The 20,205-nt window shown below is 45.3% G+C and overlaps 1 protein-coding gene across 5 annotated transcripts in view; it reads left to right on the forward strand.

The window, feature by feature from the left end:
- SPAG16 (sperm associated antigen 16) overlaps window positions 1-20,205 on the forward strand; it is a 723,462-nt gene that overhangs the window by 116,182 nt on the left and 587,075 nt on the right. For all 5 annotated transcript variants that reach the window (XM_043505701.1, XM_043505700.1, XM_038422547.2 and 2 more), the window contains one exon: window positions 12,483-12,613. In XM_043505701.1, the coding sequence (XP_043361636.1) occupies window positions 12,483-12,613 (131 nt within the window). The remainder of the gene's footprint in view (window positions 1-12,482; window positions 12,614-20,205) is intronic.

The raw sequence follows: 20,205 nt of genomic DNA on the forward strand, positions 1-20,205 counted from the left end.
AAATTCTCACTCTTTAAAGAAACAGTTTAAAAATGTATTAAAGAGAGTAAAATACAATACTCTGTGAAAGTAGTATCTAAAGTTTCTTTAAAAAGTCTGAAGATATGTCACATGAAAAACTGTATAACAGACTTTGGACTTGTCTATGGGTGTGGACTGTGGGGCTGTGAATTGTAAAGTGCCCCAAAGAGTTGCACTATAAGTGCCCCATATGGATGTTGCTGGTGCAAACTGGTACCTAGTTGCTGTTAACACAGTCCCCTTTCAGACAGGACTATGCTAATGTGAGCTAGGTACCATATACACATGGGGTAGTTAGAAAGGAACTCTGATGTGCTCTGCAGTTCACACCTCCATAGTCTGCACTGTGGGACCATATAGACATCGCCTGAATCAAAGAGGAAATCCTGAAAATAAACTATGTTGTTAAAGTTTTGTCCATGTATTTCTCTGGAAAAACAGCTTAAGAGATACTGATAAATGACTGTTCTTCTTCAAGTGTTTGCTCACGTCGATTCCAATCAGGTGTGCATGCGCCACGTGCACGGTCATTGGAAGCTTTTTTCCCTTGGCACCACCTGTCGGGTCAGCTGGGGAACCCCCTGGAGTGGCGCCTTCATGGCGCACAATATATAACCCTGCCAACCCGACCCCTCTTCAGTTCCTTCTTACCGTCCGTGGCAGCCATTAGAACAGTGACTCGCTTGCTTTGCAAGTGTTCCCCTAGTGTAGTTACCTAGTCTAATTCTTCTTCTTCTTTTCTTGTTTTGTAGTTGTTAGTAGTTAGTATGGTTATGGTTATAGTTGTTAGTATAGGTGTTTCTGAGCGAGATATTTCCATGTCCCCTCACCCCTTCTTGGGCTCCGGGGCATGCCATGAGCCCAAGGCTTTAAGTCTTGCAGCACATGCCACAAGCCCATGCCAAATAGTGACCCCCACGACTCTTGCCTGAGGTGTCTTGGGGAGGAGCATGAGACCAAGCGCTGCAAAATCTGCAGGGCTTTTGAAGCTAGGACAAAAAAGTGGTGGGATTTCCCTTTGAAGCAGTTGCTCATGGAACCCGCATTTTGTCCAGCGGCTTCAGACCGCCAAGGCTCGGGCTGAGCGCGTCGGTGTGGCGTGCTCTGACATCGGTTTGCGACTCAGGACTGAGGAAGGATTCTGGGACGAGAGACCCTCGGCACCGGCGTTCCCCAGCACTGAACAGGGAGCAGCAGCTCAGCACCACTCTAATTCCCCGGTGCCTCACAGGTGACATAAAAAGTCTGAGAGAGGGCACTCTCCTCAGAGAGCTGCAGGACTGCCAGGGGACGCTTCACTGTACCCGAGGAAGGACCCAGCTCCCAGACAGCAAGAGTCGGTGCCGTCAACTCCGGCGCCGCAGAAGGCACAGTCAAGTCCGGCACACAGCGACTCTCCAGCAGGAAAGTGCCAGGTGGAGGTGTTGGAGCCACCCTCTGCCCCGGACCCTTTTGAAGCCTTAAGAGATCTCATAGAGATGACTGCGGCTCAGCCCCCAGTTATCAGGGACAAGCCTCTGGTATCATCGAGACCGGTGCCATCCAGAAGCAAACCTGCCATGATGCAGTGCTTCCAGTCACCGGACCGGCACCGTGTCCGGCACCATTCCGATCCCTATCGCTCTGACATCATCCCCTGGCACCGAGTCCAGCGGGAACATGCCTGGCACCAGGGACATGACGATCTATCTCTCCGGCACTGAGGATGGATTGGCACTGGTCCACAACACCCTTGCAAGACTGTCACTGACAAGCAGCACGGGAGCCCAGCAGCTGATCACTAGCACCGGACCCACAGCACCAGTTCCTGTCACCAGATTGCCGGCACCAATCCTTGGTGAATTTGTTGCAACACTGGTCCCCTGCCTCTCCCACACGACACTGGTGGCCGGCACATGGGGCTTTGGCACCGCTGTGGTCATTGCTCTCTGGCGCTTCAGAGTCTGATGTCGACTTGTATTATTTGAGGTGCAGTCAGCGCAGGTCGGGCAGGCGCCAAAGTGATGCGTGTGTGGCCTGGCAGCCACAATGGCAACCCCCTGTGCAAGGGCCCTTTTAGACCCCCTGGGCTTACCATCAGGCCCAGGGTACCCCTTCCAGGGACTCTAGATCTGTGACCTCACGATGCCACCGCTCCCAGTCACCTAGAGATAGACCTACCCCTTGGGGAACTGAAGCTGCCCTCTCCAGGCCTCCCTCTCAGACTGAAGAGGTGGGGCCAGAAGCAGCTCAGGACCTGTCACTAGTACACGAGACAGCCACCCCTGCTGAGCCAGTGGCGGAGCCTGGTACAGTCCAGGAGCAACCCAGGCAGCTTGAGAGCTAGGAGGACCCTGTACTACCACTGGCCACCTCATCTTCCTCACCCAATGAGGTGGTAGCAGGGGTGTCAGCTTCAGGGCCCCCACCTATTGACCACAGGGCACACCAAGACCTGCTCCATTGCATTGCCTGCAACATGGGCCTGTAGGCGGAGGAAGTGGTCGAGGCAGAAGATCCTATGGTAGACATTTTTGCCCCAGAAGGTCCTTCCCGGGTGGTGCAACTGCTAATAAAGACCATTCAAAACACCAATAAGACCCTGTGGCAGACTCCAGACTCCATTCTGCCCACTACCTGGGGTGTAGAGAGGAAGTACTTTGTTCCTTCAAAGGGCTACGAGTATCTCTTCTTGCACCCACACCCTTGCTCCCTGGTGGTCTCAGCAGTAAATAAAAATGAGCGTCGGGCAACAGGCACCAGCCCCCAAGTCTAAGGCGGCTAAATGCACGGACCTCTTCGTCAGGAAGGTCTATGCCACAGAGGGCCTCCAGCTGAGGATAGCCAACCAGCAGGCTATCCTCAGCAGGTACAACTTTAGTTCTTGGACTCCTATGTATAAGTAAAAAAGAAAAGGAGTACTTGTGGCACCTTAGAGACTAACAAATTTATTAGAGCATAAGCTTTCGTGAGCTACAGCTCACTTCATCGGATGCATTTGGTGGAAAATACCCAATGCATCCGATGAAGTGAGCTGTAGCTCACGAAAGCTTATGCTCAAATAAATGTGTTAGTCTCTAAGGTGCCACAAGTACTACTTTTCTTTTTTGTGAATACAGACTAACACAGATGCTACTCTGAAATATGTCTAAGTATAAAGAGTTGCTTCCGGCAGAGTCAAGGGCAGAATTTTCCGCCATAGTCGAGGAGGGGAAGGCAGTATCGGGACTTCCTTACAGGCCTCTCTTGACTTGTCTGATTCAGCTGGCTGTACCCTCTCCTTGGGGGTGGTGATGAGATGAATTTCCTGGCTCCAAGCATCCGGGTTACCTCCGGAAGTTCAACACACCTTGCAGGACTTTCCGTTTGAGGGTGCAGGGCTGTTCTTGGACCAGATTGACTCAAAGATGCACAGCCTGAAAGACTGTAGGTCAACAATGAAATCATTGGGGATGCACTCGCCAGCTACCGAGTGCAAGCATTTCAAGCCACAGCTGCAGCAGTAGCGGTGGCAGTTTCAGCCCCACCCAAGGCAGGACTTCTGCCACGATAGGGGCAGAAATAACAGGCGCAAGCCTTCAAACCCACCTTCAGGGCAGGGACAGGGCCTGACCAAGCCATCATTGGGCTCCAAACAAGGCTTCTGAAGGGCCCGAGGATGGTGTATCTGCTGTGATTCTGGATCCTTCCCAATGCTTCATGAATAGTCTGTCCCACTTCTACCATGCTTGGTCGCAAATAACGTCAGACCGCTGGGTGTTCTGCACAATAGAAAAGGGATATTCTCTCGAGTTCTGCTCCTCCTCTCTCTCCCACCCTACCTTCCCCGTCCCTTTTCACAGACCCTTCTCATGAGCAACTACTTATCCAGGAGGTTCAATCGCTCCTTGCCGTAAGGGCAGTGGAGGAGGTTCCTCAGGAGCTAAGAGGCAAGGGATTCTACTCCTGATACTTCCTTATCCCCAAGGCAAAGGGAGGTCTCAGACCCATTCTAGATCTGCGAGGACTCAACCAGTTCATGGTAGAGTTGAAATTCTGCATGGTCTCCCTGAGCAAGATCATACCTTCCCTGGATCCGGGAGACTGGTACGCCACCCTCGACAGGAAAGATGTGTGCTTTCAGATAGCCATTAGTCCAGCTCACAGACATTTCCTGAAGTTTGTGGTTGACCACAAACATGGTGCTCCCATTCCATCTATTGACGGCCTCCTGAGTGTTCACCAAGGGCATGTCTGTGGTTGCAGCCTTTCTCTGCAAGAGGCAGGTACAGGTGTATCCCTACCTTAACAAATGTCTGCTGTGGGGGCACTCCAGGGAGCTGGTGGAGTCTCAAGTCTGGTTCGTCAAGGCTACCTTTGAGAAACTAGGACTTTTTCTCAACATGAACAAGTTGATGCTGTCACTGACGCAAAGAATAGAATTCATCGGGGTGGTCCTGGACTTGGTACAGGTGAGAGCAATTCTGCTGGAGTCCCGATTCCAAGCAATGATAGATATCATCCAGACTCTCAGGCGATACCCCACCACAACTTCAAGGGGATGCCTGAGTCTCCTCGGCCACATGGCAGCCTGTACCTATGTGGTCAGGCATGCCTGACTGAGGTTCAGACCACTCCAAGCATGGCTCGTGTCAACCTGTCACCCAGGATGAGACAGCTTGGACTCGGTAGTGATAGTGCCAGAGCACAGAGTTCTAGAATCCCTCCGTTGGTGGCTAGACCCTTGCACGGTGTGCGAAGGAGTCTCGTTCAACACCCCTCAACACTCCATGACCCTAATAGTGGACGTGTCAGCTCTGGGTTGGGGGGCCCACCTAGGAGATCTGCAGACACAGGGTCTGTGGTTGCAGACTGAGCTCTCACTCCACATCAATATCAAGGAGCTCAGAACTGTGCAACTAGCCTGTCAGATCTTGCAGTCCAGAATGCAGGGCCAATGCGTAGCGGTGATGACCAACAATACCACCGCCCATGTTTTACATAAACAAGCAGGGAAGAGCCCACTCCTCCCCTCTTTGTTGGGAAGCCCTCCGACTTTGGGATTTTTTTATAGATCACCTCCAGGTGAATGGAGTGGGCTATCTCCCAGGAGTACAGCACAAGCTTGCAGACCACCTCAGCAGGTCGTTTCACAACCACGAGTGGTCCATCCATCCGGATATCATACATTCCATCTTCCTACGGTCTGGGTTTCCCCAGATAGATCTATTTGCCACCAGGAGCAACAGGAAGTGTCCAACATTCTGCTCTTTCCAAAAACAGTCCGGACTCCATCTTGGATGCGTTCATGCTAACCTGGGGAGACCACCTCATGTATGCCTTCCCACCGGTCCCACTTGTCCACAAGGTACTGCTCAAGCTCTGCAGAGGCAATTCTGCTGGCCCCAGTGTAGCCACACCAACATTGGTACACCACACTTCTGGAGCTGTCAGTGGACACCCCGATCGCACTGCCTCTCTACCCCAATCTGATCACACAGGACCATGGTCACCTCCTTCTACCAGACCTCCAGTCCTTCCATCTCATGGCTTGGAAGCTTCATGATTAGACCCAATGGAGCTCCAATGCTCGGAATCGGTGAGGGAGGTGCTGTTTGGTAGCAGGAAACCTTCCACCAGGGCCACTTACCTAACTAAGTGGAAAAAGTTCTCATGCTAGTGTGAGCAGCGTAACGCTCCTCCATTTCAGGCATCTATACCGCTCATCCTGGAGTATCTGCTGCATTTAAAGCAGCAGGGATTGGTAGGATCATCCATCAGGGTACACCTTGCTGCCATCTCAGCACTCCACCCAGGAGAGTTTGGGCACTCTGTATTCGCCAACCCCATGGTAGGGTGTTTCCTGAAGGGCTTGGAAAGACTATATCCACATTCATGACCACCTGTACCTGCTTGGCATTTCAATCTGGTCCTCTCCATACTAATGAGACCCCCATTCGAACCACTGGCAACATCCAATGAAGTGAGCTGTAGCTCATGAAAGCTTATGCTCAAATAAATTTGTTAGTGTCTAAGGTGCCACAAGTACTCCTTTTCTTTATGCTCCCTTCTGTATCTCTCGTGAAAGGTGGCATTCCTGGTTGCCATCACATCAGCCAGGAGGGTGTCCGAATTAAAGGCGCTAATCTCCAACTCCCCTTACATGGTCTTCCATATTCTTTCTGCCAGTCTTCTATCCTAAGCCTAATGCTAGTGCACAGGAGCAGAGGTTTCACACACTGGATGTCCGATGCATGCTAACATTCTATATAGAGCGCATGAAGCCTTTCAGGAAATCGAACCAACTGTTTGTGGTGGTGGCAGACTGGATGAAAGGGCTTCTGCTCTCTTCACAATGCATTTCTTCCTGGGTCAAGGACGCATCCGTACCGGGTACGAGGTGGCCAAGTTCCCAGCCTCAGCTATTACGGCCCACTTGACAAGAGCACAAACCTCGTCAGCTGCCTTCCTGGCCCAGGTGTCTATCCAGAAGATCTGCAGAGCAGCAACCTCATCTTCCATGCACACGTTTACTACTCACTATGCCATCACCCAGCATGCCAGAGAGGATGTAGCTTTCAGCAGAGTGGTTCTCCAATCAGTGATTCCTTAATTCCGACCCCACCTCTGGGGGAGAGCTTGGGAGTCACCTGATTGGAATCAATGTGAACAAGCATTTGAAGAAAAAACAGTTACTCACTTCTCGTAGTTACTTCTTGTAACTGTTGTTCTTCGAGATGTGTTGTTCACGTCCATTCCAATACCCACCCTCCTTCCCCTCTGTTGGAGTAGCTGGCAAGAAGGAATTGAAGGGGAGTCAGGTCAGCAGGGTCATATATTGAGCACCATGAAGGTGCCACTCCAGGGGGCTTGCGAGCTGACCCAATAGGAGCTGCTAAGGGGAAAAGTTTCCAACGACCATGCACGCAGTGCACACACACCTGATTGGAATGGACGTGAACAATACATCTCAAAGAACAACAGTTATGAGAAGGTGAGTAATTGTTTTTTCAGAAGTGCATCTGCAAAAGAAAAATAAAACTATTGAAATGTGTAGTACATGGATGCTGAGAAATTTTATAAAAACACAGACTGTAGAAGGAAGAGAATTTATAAATGTTTAAGGGCAAAATTGTAAGAGATTCTGACGATCTGCACCTTTCATTGGTCCCAGTCCTGCCTTGATTACAGTCAAGGGCAAAACTTTAAGGGTGAGGTTTTGCTCTTGTCTCAGTGAGCTGTGTGCTGCCAATCCCATTCCCCACCCCTAAATCTCTGCTTGGCCCAATAACATCTCCTGGCCATGTCTAGCCGGGAGAGCAGTCACAGCTTTTGTTATTAAAGCATTAGTAATAAAATCAATTACATATAATATTTCAGATAGTGATTAAGGTGTTATACTGTCTCTGGTGGTATTAAATGGACTTCTGTTGTTTAGGAGCTTCCTGCAAGGTATGAGTTGATAGACACTTTAGATCAATTTGTAGAGCTTGTCAAGTGCCTCTCTTGTGAGTTGAAAATGTCCTCCTCTTTGTGCATATTCAGTTCCTGAAGCAGCTTGGTCACTGTACTTTCCCCACAGTCAGTTGCATCCCTTTGTAAGATCTGTTTTATAAATAATTATCAGAGCTAGCTATTATTATTATGAACTTTTGAGCTGTAGATCTCAAAGCACTTTACAAAGGAGGTCATTTTATCAGTAGGAAAACTGAGGCACACAGAGGTGAAATTATTTGCCCCAAATCACCCAGCAGGCTAAGCCAACCCATATTACAGGATGAGCCGCACCTGTGAGGACTATAAATAGCCAAGTTTAAGTGGTGATGGGGTCCAGGTGGGGGAAAGAGCTGGAAGGAATAGTCATCAGGGCCCTGATTCAGTAGAGGTCAGCCGGAGCAGAAAAAGGAAGCGAAGAGCAGGGAGGCCTGGGAGATATGTTGACTAAAACAGGAGAAAAAGTCAAAATCTCTCCAAGCAGAGAGGCCTAGGAGAGATGCTGACTAACCAGGAAAGAGACTGGGAGACTCAAGAGGGAGTAAAGAGGTAGGAAGTGGCCCAGGGAAAACTGCATTGTCAGTAAAGTATCCAATCTAATTCAGGACCCTGGGCTGGAAACAAGAGTCAAGGGTGGGATTGTGTTCCCCTACCAGCCCCAAAGAGGAGTGGACAAGCCCTTCACAAGGGTAGTTGAACCCAGCAAAGGGGCAGCAGATTGAACTGAAGATGGGTTGAAGAAGAGCCCCAGAGATGGTAGAAGGCTTTTTGTTTCTGTTAAAGACAGTTTTGGATTTTGGTGTGGAAAATGGGGACCCTGAAAGGGGTGGACTAAAGGCTGTGATCTGGCTAGTTGGCTGGCTCAGTACATTACCATGTAGAGCAGGGATCTCAAACTCAAATCACCACAAGGGCCACATGAGGACTAGTACATTGGCCCGAGGGCCATATCACTGACACCTTTTCATATAAAGATACAAAAGCCCCCCTCCTCTGCCCCCAGCCCCGCCCCACTCCACCCCTTCCATGAGGCCCCACTCCTGCCCCGCCTCTTCCCACCCCTTCCCCGCCCCCATTCCAATCTCTTCCCCAAAGTCCCCACCCCAACTATGCCCCCTCCCTGCCCCTATTCCAACCCCTTCCCCAAATCCCCGCCCCTGCCCTGCCTCTTCTCTGCCTCCTCCCCTGAGCGCGTGGCTCCCCACTCATCCCCACTCCCTCCTGGAAAGCTCTAAGCACTGCCAAACAGCTGTTTGGTGGCAGGAAGCACCTGGAGGTAGGCAGAGGAGTGGGGATGCAGCGCACTGTGGGGGAGGGAGAGCGGCAGGTGAGGGGAGCTTGGCGGCCACTGGAAATAACTCGCGGGGGGGGAGCGGGGAGCTTGGCAGGCCGCAGCAAATAACTTGTGGCCCGCGGGCCATGTGTTTGAGACCCCGATGTAGAGAACCTGCCACAGCATCTGAGTGACTGTCAACAGTGGGCACAAGTACAGTGAGGAGCAGCTATGTCATTCTTGACCATGAGGGGATAGCAAGTGATGAGAGAACTTGTAACAAGAAACATGAATTATAAAAAGGTTTTAAAATGTGAATTAAAATGATGCCCTCTTAATATTCTGCAGTTTTGGAATTTAATTGCCCGATGCTTATTCCTTCGATTTAATCCTGACTGAGTTCAAGAACTAGTGCAAACACTAAAAAGAATGTCCATATCCCTGCTATAGGTGCATACTCAGATAATAACCTGTGGATCCTATTCCATTCTTAATCTTATTGGGTGATGGGAATTTTAAAGAACACTATACATTATTCTTCTGTATGATGCTTCTTTTCACCAGTGTATTTTGGGAATGTTCAGGGCCCCCGTGGCCTAATGTATAAGGCATTGGCTTCCTAAACCAGAGATTGTGAGTTCAAGTCCTGGGTGAAAAACTACTTTCTTTGGGGAGGGATAGCTCAGTGGTTTGAGCATTGGCCTGCTAAACCTAGGGTTGTGAGTTCAATCTCGGAGGGGGCCATTTAGGGATCTGGGGCAAAAATTGGGGATTGATCCTGCTTTGAATAGGGGGTTGGACCAGATGACCTCCTGAGGTCCCTTCCAACCCTGATATTCTATGATTCTATGAACGTTGCAAACATGTACGGTCAGCTAAATCTTTAGAATTCCTTTAAGGATACAAGGACCTTTTTTTAAGTCCTTAATGTATATTGAATAAGATTAGTACTCTCCTGAACTTCTTAATTGACAATCTGTTTTTAATAAAGCCCATGTAGCCAGGCTAATTAGAACAGGTAATGAATCTTCTAGCTGGTTGATTAATCTTTAGAAAACATTTAAGAGTCTACATTGATCAGATAAGTGAGGTTGTAAAACCATATGGATATAGAGACATATCAACTGTTTAGTAGGATTGTCCTGGATAAAGAAAAAAATACGCTTTTCTGAAGAGTAAATAGTAATCCTTTTTTATTTTTCTGGTAGTTGTTTAAAAAAACAAATTTATTACTAAAGATGGGCTTAGAGAAAATCCCTGGCTCAACACATCCTAACCCTTGGAATGTTTGAAATCTGTGTCAGGTTAAAATTTTGCTACTGGTCCCATCCTTATGATGATCAGACCTAAATCCTTAATCTCAACACTGTGGAACATTTGGGCATTTGAAATCCAGTCCTGGTTTTGCATTTGAGCCCATCTCTATACTACAATTCTGTACTGGTTGTCTAATACAATGCAGACTAGTCTAATCTAAGTTTTTATCATCCCTGTGGTATCTTTGCTTTATAACAAATTGCACATACAATCTAAAAGTCTGCCAAAAAGTTCGGTCTTGGATGCTGAAAGATAGGTATATATAACACTATATTTAAGGATCTGATTGAAAGCCCATTAAAATCGATGTTGGATTCTTTCCATTGATTTCAATGGGCTTTAGATCAGGACCTTAGGGCCAGATTTTTTAAAGTTATTTAGGTGCCTAAAGAAGCAGATAGGTGCCTAGTGGGAATTATAGAAGTGCCTGAGTAGATTAGGTGTCTGGAATTCCATTGATTTCAGTGGATTTAGGCACCTAACCCACTTAGACTCCTTGTGGGATTTTCAAAAGAAGCTATCTGCATCTTTAGGCACCAACAGATCTTTGTAAATCTGGCTCTTGGTGCCTAAAAAATAAATGACCTAATTTTCCCCAAAAATAAATGAACAGGAGTAAGTAAAAAGTGAACAGCATAAGTAGGACTGCTTTAGCCAGCATGCAAATTATAGTGCATATGCAGCTCTAAATTACACTGGAGACGATATTGGTTGAAGATTGGGGAAGGTGTAAAGGTGGTTTAAAGCCACATTGGTCTGAAAATGAGTTTGCTACAGAGCAGGACTGAATTAGGGTTGCCAGGTGTCCGGTTTTTGAAAAGGGACCCTGGGGGCTCCAGCTGACATTGCTGACTGGGCCATTAAAAGTCCAGTTGACAGTGCAGTGGGGCCTGGGGCTAAAGCAGGTTCCCTGCCTGCCCTGGCTCCATGCAGCTCCCGGAAGCAGCCGCGAGGTCCCTGTGGACCCATGGCACATGGGCAGTCAAGGAGGCTCTGCGTGATGCCCCCACACTGAGTGCCGGCTCTGCAGCTCCCATTGGCTGGGAACCGCGACCAATGGGAGCTGCAGAGATGGTGCCTGCGAGAGTGGGGGCCCTGCACAGAGTCTCCCTGGCCACCCATGAGCTTAGGGGCCGCAGAGACCTCACGGCCACTTCCTGGGAGCTACAGTAAGCACCACTGAGACCCCGCACCTCAACCCCTGCCCCAGCCCGGAGTCCCCTCCCATGCACAAACTCCCTTCCAGAGCTTGTACCTCACAGGCCTCCAACACTCCAGCCCTGAGCCCCTGCCTGCACCTCAAGCCCCTCATCCCCAGCCCCACCCCAGAGCTCACATCCCCAGCTTGGAGCCCCCTCTTGCACCCCAAACCCCTCATCCCCCTCCTGAGTCCACACCCCCAGCCCAAAGCCCTCACTCCCCTCCCGCATCCCAACCCCCTGCCCCAGCCCGGTGAAAGTGAGTGAGGATGGGGTAGAGCAAGCGAAGGAGGGAGGATGGATGGAGCGAGTGGGGGGTGGGCCCTCGGAGAAGGGACAGGGCCGGGGGGGGTGAGGCGAGGTGTATGGTTTTATGCGATTAGAAAGTTGGCAACCCTAGACTGAATCCAGGGTTTTTAAATTAGCAATGTCCTTAAACTTCTTCCTCTAGTGCTGGCCAAACAATCTAAAAAGATTTCTACTGGTTAAATAATAACATGTTGCATAACAAGTTGTACGCTGAAGTTCACCCTGTGCTTTATGAAACTATTATTTGTGGCATATAGAATTTTGGTTAAATTTTCTATTGTGTTGCTGTACTGCTGGCTTAACAAATTTCACTTTTCAGCAACATATATGCTGCCCCCAGCAGGTTCATAAATGGCAATTCGAATTAAAGCATGAGACCCATTTCTTTCTTTTATTTACATCCATACACCTGCATAAACTTCAGTAATGTTGGATGGGTATAAATGACAGCAGAAATCAGTCATCATTTTCCATTATATTTCACAGTATTTACAGTGTACGTTTGCATCGTACTTTGAAAATGTACTGCTGTGTTGAGCAGCGTAGATGCAGGCTTCAGATTTAGAGAAGGGTGGGGTTTGGGCTCCTTTTAACAACTAACATTGCTTCAGAAACATACTCCGTGGAACACGCGTTTAAAGAAACAAATAATTAGATCTTTGAGTATACTCAGGGTAATCATTTATAGACACCAATGCTGTAAACATACTTGTGCATAGCTTTAAGTACATGCATTAGTGTTTGCAGGATTGGAGGCTGACTGCAGTTTACGAGAAGCAATGGTGAAGAACCAATAATAAGCAATGGAAAAAACAGACAAAACTGTATACATGCAAAATTAAATTGATAAATAATTTGTTACACAAACTTGTGCCGTAATCCCAAGAATTAATACTTTTCTTTTTTCCTAGGATTCAGAATTTCCCATAGATACTCAAGTGAACCCTTATCTTTCTCGTGCCAAGGAATGCACCCGCCCATTGAAATCTGGAATATACAAGCTGAGCAGCACTTTAAAAGTCCATGATCTAGCAGTCAGCTGGTAGGAACCTTAACAATTTTTTCAGTTTATCATTGTATATCATTGAGTTTTATCTTTCAAAAGGTCATAGAGAACAATTTGCTGAAAGTGGTGAAGGAACTGTTCTTGTTAAGCTTCTGAAACAATTGTCAAAAGCACTGTGCAGGCCAAGTGGACTATGCAGAGTCCTTGCTAAGAGACCTACCCTCGTCTATAAAATGTACAGAACAGTTGCTCTGAGATTCCCATGTAATATATTTACTGCCATACTCTGATCTCTATTACTCTGGTGTAAATCTAGAATAAATTTGTTGAATCCAATGAGTTTCTCCAGATAGACGCTTTTAGTAATTGATGTAACTGAGAACAGAATCCGGCCATTAGAAAATATTAAATTCTGGTGTCTGTGTCCTATCCCCCTCTATAGTCCATTTTGTCATAGTGGATTTTCAAACCAGCTGAAAAGCATATGTGATGGGCCAACATTCTCAATATATCCATTAAAGATAGCTGGAAGTTTGGCAAACAGAATCTGTATGGTAGTTGAGTCTAACAGTATGTACCTCTAACGTTAACAGCCATTCTTTATAGACATTTAAAAAGTGTGTAAATTGGTCTTCATGAGAAATAAAACTAACAGAACTGGATTGCCAAGGAATAATAGATCAGTATGGTGATAATGTTCATCTGAGTTTGCATCATCTTTTTTTGCTCCATTCTTCATCTACTCTTGAGGAAAGACCTGTAATTTGGATCAAATTTGTAGTGATTTTGTGAGTTTTGTGTAAATGAGCAAGGATAAATGTGCTAAAATTCATGTCCACTTGTGAGCTAAGCTATGTTTTTAACCTAAGAGCCAGGTCCTCAGCTGGTGTAAGTTGACAAATTTGGTAGCACTGTTCTGCAAAAAGCACTCTGGCTGGGGTGTTGTGGGTGGACTCCTAAAGTCACATCCTTTTACCACCATAACAGGACTTTAAAGGAAGTGTTGGGGGAAGCTAAACGTTCTCCATTGTGGACAAAAATGGTTTCCTTTTGGTTGGCAGGTTTGTATTTAATAATATTTTGTAATGACAATCTTTTATGTGGAGATGATTGTAAACTCAGGTTCTAGTAGGCTGAATGATAAAAAATGAATGTTTTTGCAGTTGTTTGCAGCCCATTTCCTTGGGTCAAAATATCAAGTTTTAAATTTGCACACTTAAAGTGCTTGCTAGCTATTGGGCTGAGGAAGAGTAAACATGAAAGTCATCTTTGAAAATAGGTTACAGCTAGTAGCAAAGTTCAGAAATTTCTGACAAATTATCTAGGTGTGTTTCTTTGAAAATACATGGTTGAAACCCACCCAGATGCATTTCTTTTGCTATTTATAGATCTTTTGGAACAGTTTTGTACTGTGCACATTGCAGCCAGATTACAGGTTCGAGGCTACTAAAGTTATCAGCCTAAAGACACATTGTCTTTCCTCATTTAATTTCACAAAGTTCTTGTTAACTCCATGGAGTTTTCTCCAAAGTACATTTTTTCTTAGGTCTTGTATTTTGAGTAATGTGGATTCTCAAATGTCAGTTGAAGGCCTTCCCAAAAATCAGTGTTTGAAAAATTGGGGAAACACCCAATATAGTTTTACGAAGATCTGTCATATATGCAATACACAACAAGTAGAGCTGGTTTCAATGTTGGTAACAAAAGGAGGTTTGTGTTGGTCAAAATTGTTATCTGCGGTTCTTTCAACCCAAAACTCTTGTTAACTTTACGCTGTGCATGGTGGTGTCAGGAAATAAATCAAGGGAGACATGGCCGTCTGACCAATAGATGGTTGGCACAAACAGGGCAACACAAAAATGCTCTCACTTAAAGCTATACTTTACTTAGTCACAAGCACTTACACATGTCCACAACAGGTTAGTAAAACATCCCCAACCCTCAATAATTACCAAAGTTGGGTGTGCCTCTCGAGTGGCACAGCGGCAGTCTTCCAATGGCCAATCTTCCATCTGCCAGTGGGCACCACAAGATGTGTCCACAGGGAGAGTCCCCGAAGAGTCCAACTACCCCAAACTTTCTTCCCTTATTTATTCATTAGTATTACAATAACATGTCACTCAAAGAAAACTTGTTAAGCAAGCAATTTCAAAGGTCAAGCAAGAGGTTTCCTTCTGATCATCAATGAGCCAGATGTGTTTTTTCAGAGTTTGCATGCCTTGAGGCCCTGACAGACATATCCCTGAGGACATATATAGACAAGCTTCCTGTTTTCCTAAAATGCATATCTCAGCAATTTCAACAGAGATCTCATCAGGAAGGACACGGGGGTCAAGCTGCCCTTTCTGTGGCACACAAACCCCCTCCTCTCCTGACTCGGTCATGCTAAGGCTGCTACGTAGGCCCACTTATAGCCTGCTAGCTTGCCTACTTTTAGGAATAAGCAGTTGTGTTTCAGGCACTTTACTGGTCTGCCAAGATCTCCCTGTACGAAAATGTTCTTGTTTGTGAAACTGGAAACAGTTTTTCAAAAATCTGAATATGTTTCATGAATATCCATGAAAATCTTATTTGCTTTTAGTAGAAAGACTGCTAAACCATTTTGACAAATTTTCACAGTAGTTCTTTAAATTTCTGCCTGGCTTTTGATGGGCTTGGTTTAGTCATATGAATGATTTGCTGAATCTACCCCATAGGGTAGGTCATCAATCACTTGATGATTACCTGTTCTGTTAATTCCCTTTGAAGCACCTGGCATTGGCCACTGTCGGAAGATGGGATACTGGGTTAGATGGACCTTTGGTCTGACCCAATATGACTGTTCTTATGTTCTTATATTCTTAAGTTCTAATGTCAACATTTTGACTCATTTTCTCTGGTACAGCTGCATACTGCATGGGGTCTCTGTTCCAGTGAGGGAAAATAGCTGGGCATGACTGTGTGTCACTTCTTTCTGCAGTCTGCATAGGAGAGTTACTAATATTCCTTGCCCAGAAGTGTACAGCCAGGATTTTAGGAGGACATTGATCCTACCTCATGCCCCTCTGTGAATAGTGGAAGGGAAAGTGATCCATTTGCAAAAGTATTTAGAAGGTGTATTGCCCAATATTATGTAAAACATACATTTGTTTGTTGTAGCAGGCTAGTCTTCCCCTCAAAGGCCAGCCAGTTCTGTTCAGAAGCAGAGCCACTTCACAAATTGGTGTTTGGACCTTCTAGAGGGGATTATCAGATCCTGCTAGAAAGGAATGAGGTGACTGACTGATGAGCATTTGTTTCCTATGGAGGCTGGAAGGGTGGGTAGTGGGATTTACAGGAAACTGGTTGACTCCTGTGGTAGGCCATGGGGCAGGGAGGCTCTGAGAAGGGAGCCTTTGAGTCAGGGGGAAAGTAGCTGTTGGGCTTATGTTGAACTGTTTTATTTTGGGGGTTACTAAAGGTGGTCAGTGCAACCAATAAATGGTACCCTGAAGAAAGGGCCTGAACAGACTCTGGGCTTAGCATTAATACCACCTGGGTTGGGGAGACAACCGATCACCCTAACTATAGCTACATACACTCTTTAAAAACATATATTCCTGTTTACATGTAAGTGGGTGCTCCTACATCCTTTTAGCCCTACATTATACTCTGTAGTGTAAATAATAGGTTTAAACAGCTATGCCTACCACTGTTGCCATATGACTTTAGAGATAATAAAGGAAAGCAAATATAAAGGATTTAGTGAGATTATCAAGGTTTTCCTGATGGGATCAGTCAAAGATATTTTTTCCTCCAAGGATTAGCTCATCATTATATTTAATTATACTAGGTTTCCCCATTTATTATGAGTGGCTTCCAGAGATGATATTTTTAAAATCTCCTTGAAAATGCAGACAGTATTATAACATCCCCTCGTTCTAAAATTACACCTTAAGGCTCCAATCCTGCATTGAGATCTGCAAAGGGTCAGTGGTCTGCTGTGCTTTATACTTGTCTTCAGCTCTAGTTTTGAAGAATTAAAAGGTCAATGCTATAGTCTGGTCATCATCCAATTTACATGTGGTTTTCTTATTTTAAATGGAATCTACTTCAGACTCCTTGAGTGTTTAGGATGTGAAGACAGTGTTGCTCATTGTCAGTTGTAAGCCTCTTCCTTTAAGAGCCAAGCATTTTAGCTTCTAGGTAACAGTAAATGCTGTTTACAAAACCTCTGTGGAGCAGTGAGGACACCTTCTGGGTATATAGGGAAACCCAGACTTCTAACATGGATTTTTCAGGGTCTTTATCACCTAACATGCTATTCCTGTTTACAGAGTTCAAAACTGAGTAAATGGTATTTGAGCAACTACAAATTAGATAATCCAATCAGTATAATACGCAAGTTCCACACTTAAATAAGTACCTTAGAAGTACCTAAGGGTCTTCCATTTGCTGTAAACTTAAAATGGTATTGAACTTAAACTTTCCCTTCAGACATTCTTTCAGGGCTTCTACTGAAGGCCTTTGACATTGTTCTCATGAATGAGAGAGAATAATTTAGCTAACACTTTGCAGAATTGTACATTCCATGGCACCAGACAACCATTTGATATATGAGCCATCTACCCAATAGTCAGTCTCTTTAATATACAGAAACTCATTTTTAAAGTTCCCAAATCTTGTGAGTTTATACAGCTGTTTGAGAAATGAGTTAAGATTCTGTCAGATGATTAAGGACTGTCACCTAAGTAGAAATAGTGTGTGTACATTATATTCATAAAGTATTATCTAATCAGCAAAACCCCTCTAGTCCCCAGAAAATTTCTTTGATGCAATATGACTTGTTGAATCTTTACTGAAAAATATGTGTAAGAACTACAAAAGGGCCCAATGGTCTTTAGCGTGGGAACAACTGGCTTAGGGGAATGAAAACTTTGTGAATGCTCATTTACTTACTTTCCTTCTAATTCTCCTTTTGGGGGAATGCAGTTTTCTTCCAGCTCCAGTGGAAGTGGCAGTGGGTCCAGTCACAGAATCTGTGAGTCACCGCTCTTATCCAGTCTTCCTGGATAATCCACCTTCCTGGTGGAGGATGTGTGGGGTCTTTCCCTTGCATGAAGCAAAGGGAAGTGCTGTCCCTCAGGTCACATCTAGAGCTGACTGGGAATTTTTTGGCATGGGTTGTGGGGCTTTTTGATTGGAAAATAAGGATATGTCAAAACTGAAAATGTTAATGGAAATTCATTGGTTTTGACAAAACTTTCATTGGAATATTTCTCTGGTCCAGGATGGAATTTCTTCTCAAAACTAGAGTGATCCCAGAATAACCAAAAGCCCAGTAATTAGGGCACTCATCTGGGATGCGGGAGACCTGGTTTCTCTCTGCTCTGCCTGATTTTGGAGCAAGAACTTGAATATGGGTCTCCCATATCCAAGCTGAGTGTTGTAACTACCAGGCTGTGGAGTCACTCTCTCACACTCTGGCTGACTGAATATTTAATTATTTATATAAAGTGGAACAGCTCCAACAGGAGAGATTAACTTTATAACCTGGTGGTTCGGGCACTTGCCTGTTATGTGAGAGACCAGTTTTGAGTCCCTGCTCTGCCTGAATCAGAAGCTCCTTTTCCCATATGCCCGGCGAGGGCCTGCCCTAACCACTGGACAGCTGTAGGGTGGGTCTGTGGGTCTCTGTTTTTCCACCAAAAAACAAACAAAAAATAAAAAACCCAGAAAAGTCTCATTTTCATTTCACATCAGAACACAAACAAACTTCAATATCTCAATATTTTTGAAAATCGAATACAGGTTTTCCAGCTAGCCTTAGTCTGACCAAAGAAAGAGACTGTTTTGACCCTAATGTTCTCTCCTTACAATATGTCAGGGGCATATAATGCCTGCAGTGTGAGAATTTTAAAGCTTACTTTATTTCCTTTTCAAACAAATATTAAGTGAAGTGAAAGAGAAATATTTTTGCTTTGCATAACAAGCCAGCTCCACATAACATTACACTGATGATGCAATTTTCTGTAGTCTACTTCTGAAGAGTCTTGGTAAGGTTTAATACACTTTCATGCCTGTGCCATTTGCATTGTATTTCTTGCCTTTGGAGACTCAGAAACACTTTTTTTTTTTGGCCTAGGATTTAACATCTTGATACAGAGATGGCTGGATTATATACAAATATTAGCTCATATATGCCTTCGCACTCACATGTGCACACACATGTTCAAATTTAGCAAGAGTTTTTTGATACTTGACTGTCTATTCAGCGTTGTTCTATTTTATCTTCACTACTACCTTCAGACTCTTAAGTGCCTTTGTGGTGAGATCAGAGTGAGAAAAACCTATTTCAAAAAGTAGTACATGTTTTTCCACAATGAGTAAATGTCAAAGTTGGATGCTGTAGAAAGTAATTGTCGTATCCTGGGGTCCAAGACAACAATATGAGATATATATTTTTTTAACCTGTTTACAGATTAGACAGTCCTCCAACTCACTAAGTCTTTCTGCATCTAGCAGCATGAAAGGGATTTAAAAATTTCATTGTGAGATTTAGACTCAAGCCTGATCCTTATAATTGTATGAATAGATCAATATTTTAGTTTCAGGAGACATTTCAAATGTGTGTACCTGCCTGCAGCGATTTAGGAACATAGAATCTTATTGTACTCTCCTGTGGTAAAAGCTAGGAGATGAAGGGCTCAAGACGCAGTTCGCCTCATGGAATTTCCTTCCCACGCTCCCTTCAGAGGAGAGAAGTTTGGGGGAAATGGAAGAGTCAGAGATGGTGGCCTCCCAGCCTTACACATCTGCAGGAAATAATTTGCAGCTGCACAGATGTCTATTTGGCTCTCCAGGTTCTCTCTCTCATCAGTAGCACAAGTATTTTTTAGGAGTCATGCCACCATATGCTGACGGTGCCTTTACCCTACTCCCTCTGTGAGCAGACTGCATGGAGAAAAGGTTAACACTAGCAGCACTAACTGCGGCTGAATTTTAAGGTGGAAATGCTACTCTTTAAAGTAAGTACTCCCATTCTCTACCCCTCATATCCTGGCCAGCATCTCCTAACCTCCTAAAGTCCCACCACCTTCTGCTTATTTGAGGTGTCTTCTAGTGCAGGAGAAGTTTGCTGCACTGACTCAGCTTCCCCACATTGATGGGTTCAGGGGCTCCCCCACCTTTAATCCTTTTTACAGTTTACTCTTGTAATGGCTGAAATAGAGTCCCCTTATGGACCTTCTTGGCTGTACCTTAGAGCCCCCTTGAGGACCTTGACATGGCTGCAGATCTCCATGGGAAGAGAGGGGTGCAAGAAAGTCTCTGTCCCCTATGTCCACTGGGACTCTCCTATAGTCTTAATCCCTTCAGGGGTCAGGAGGGACTTAGCTCCAAAATGTTCTCCAGCAAAAAGTAATGTCAATTCACTATGGGGTCATCCCAACTCTCCTAAACTGTTTTAGTTGAGCATTGTTCTCTCTTTGCATTTTCAATCTTTTTTCATACAAAGTTTTGTGCTTGGTATTCAATGGTGCATGCAGAGGCTCACCCCCATCGTTCAGAAATAACTTTTTTAATATGGTGATCACTTTAATGTCAGCTGAACAAAAATAGACTGTTTAAATTGAGGATTGATTCCCCGCCCCCCGAAATGAATCTCAAAT

Source organism: Dermochelys coriacea, chromosome 11 (assembly GCF_009764565.3).
Source record: "Dermochelys coriacea isolate rDerCor1 chromosome 11, rDerCor1.pri.v4, whole genome shotgun sequence".
NCBI lineage: Eukaryota > Metazoa > Chordata > Testudines > Dermochelyidae > Dermochelys > Dermochelys coriacea.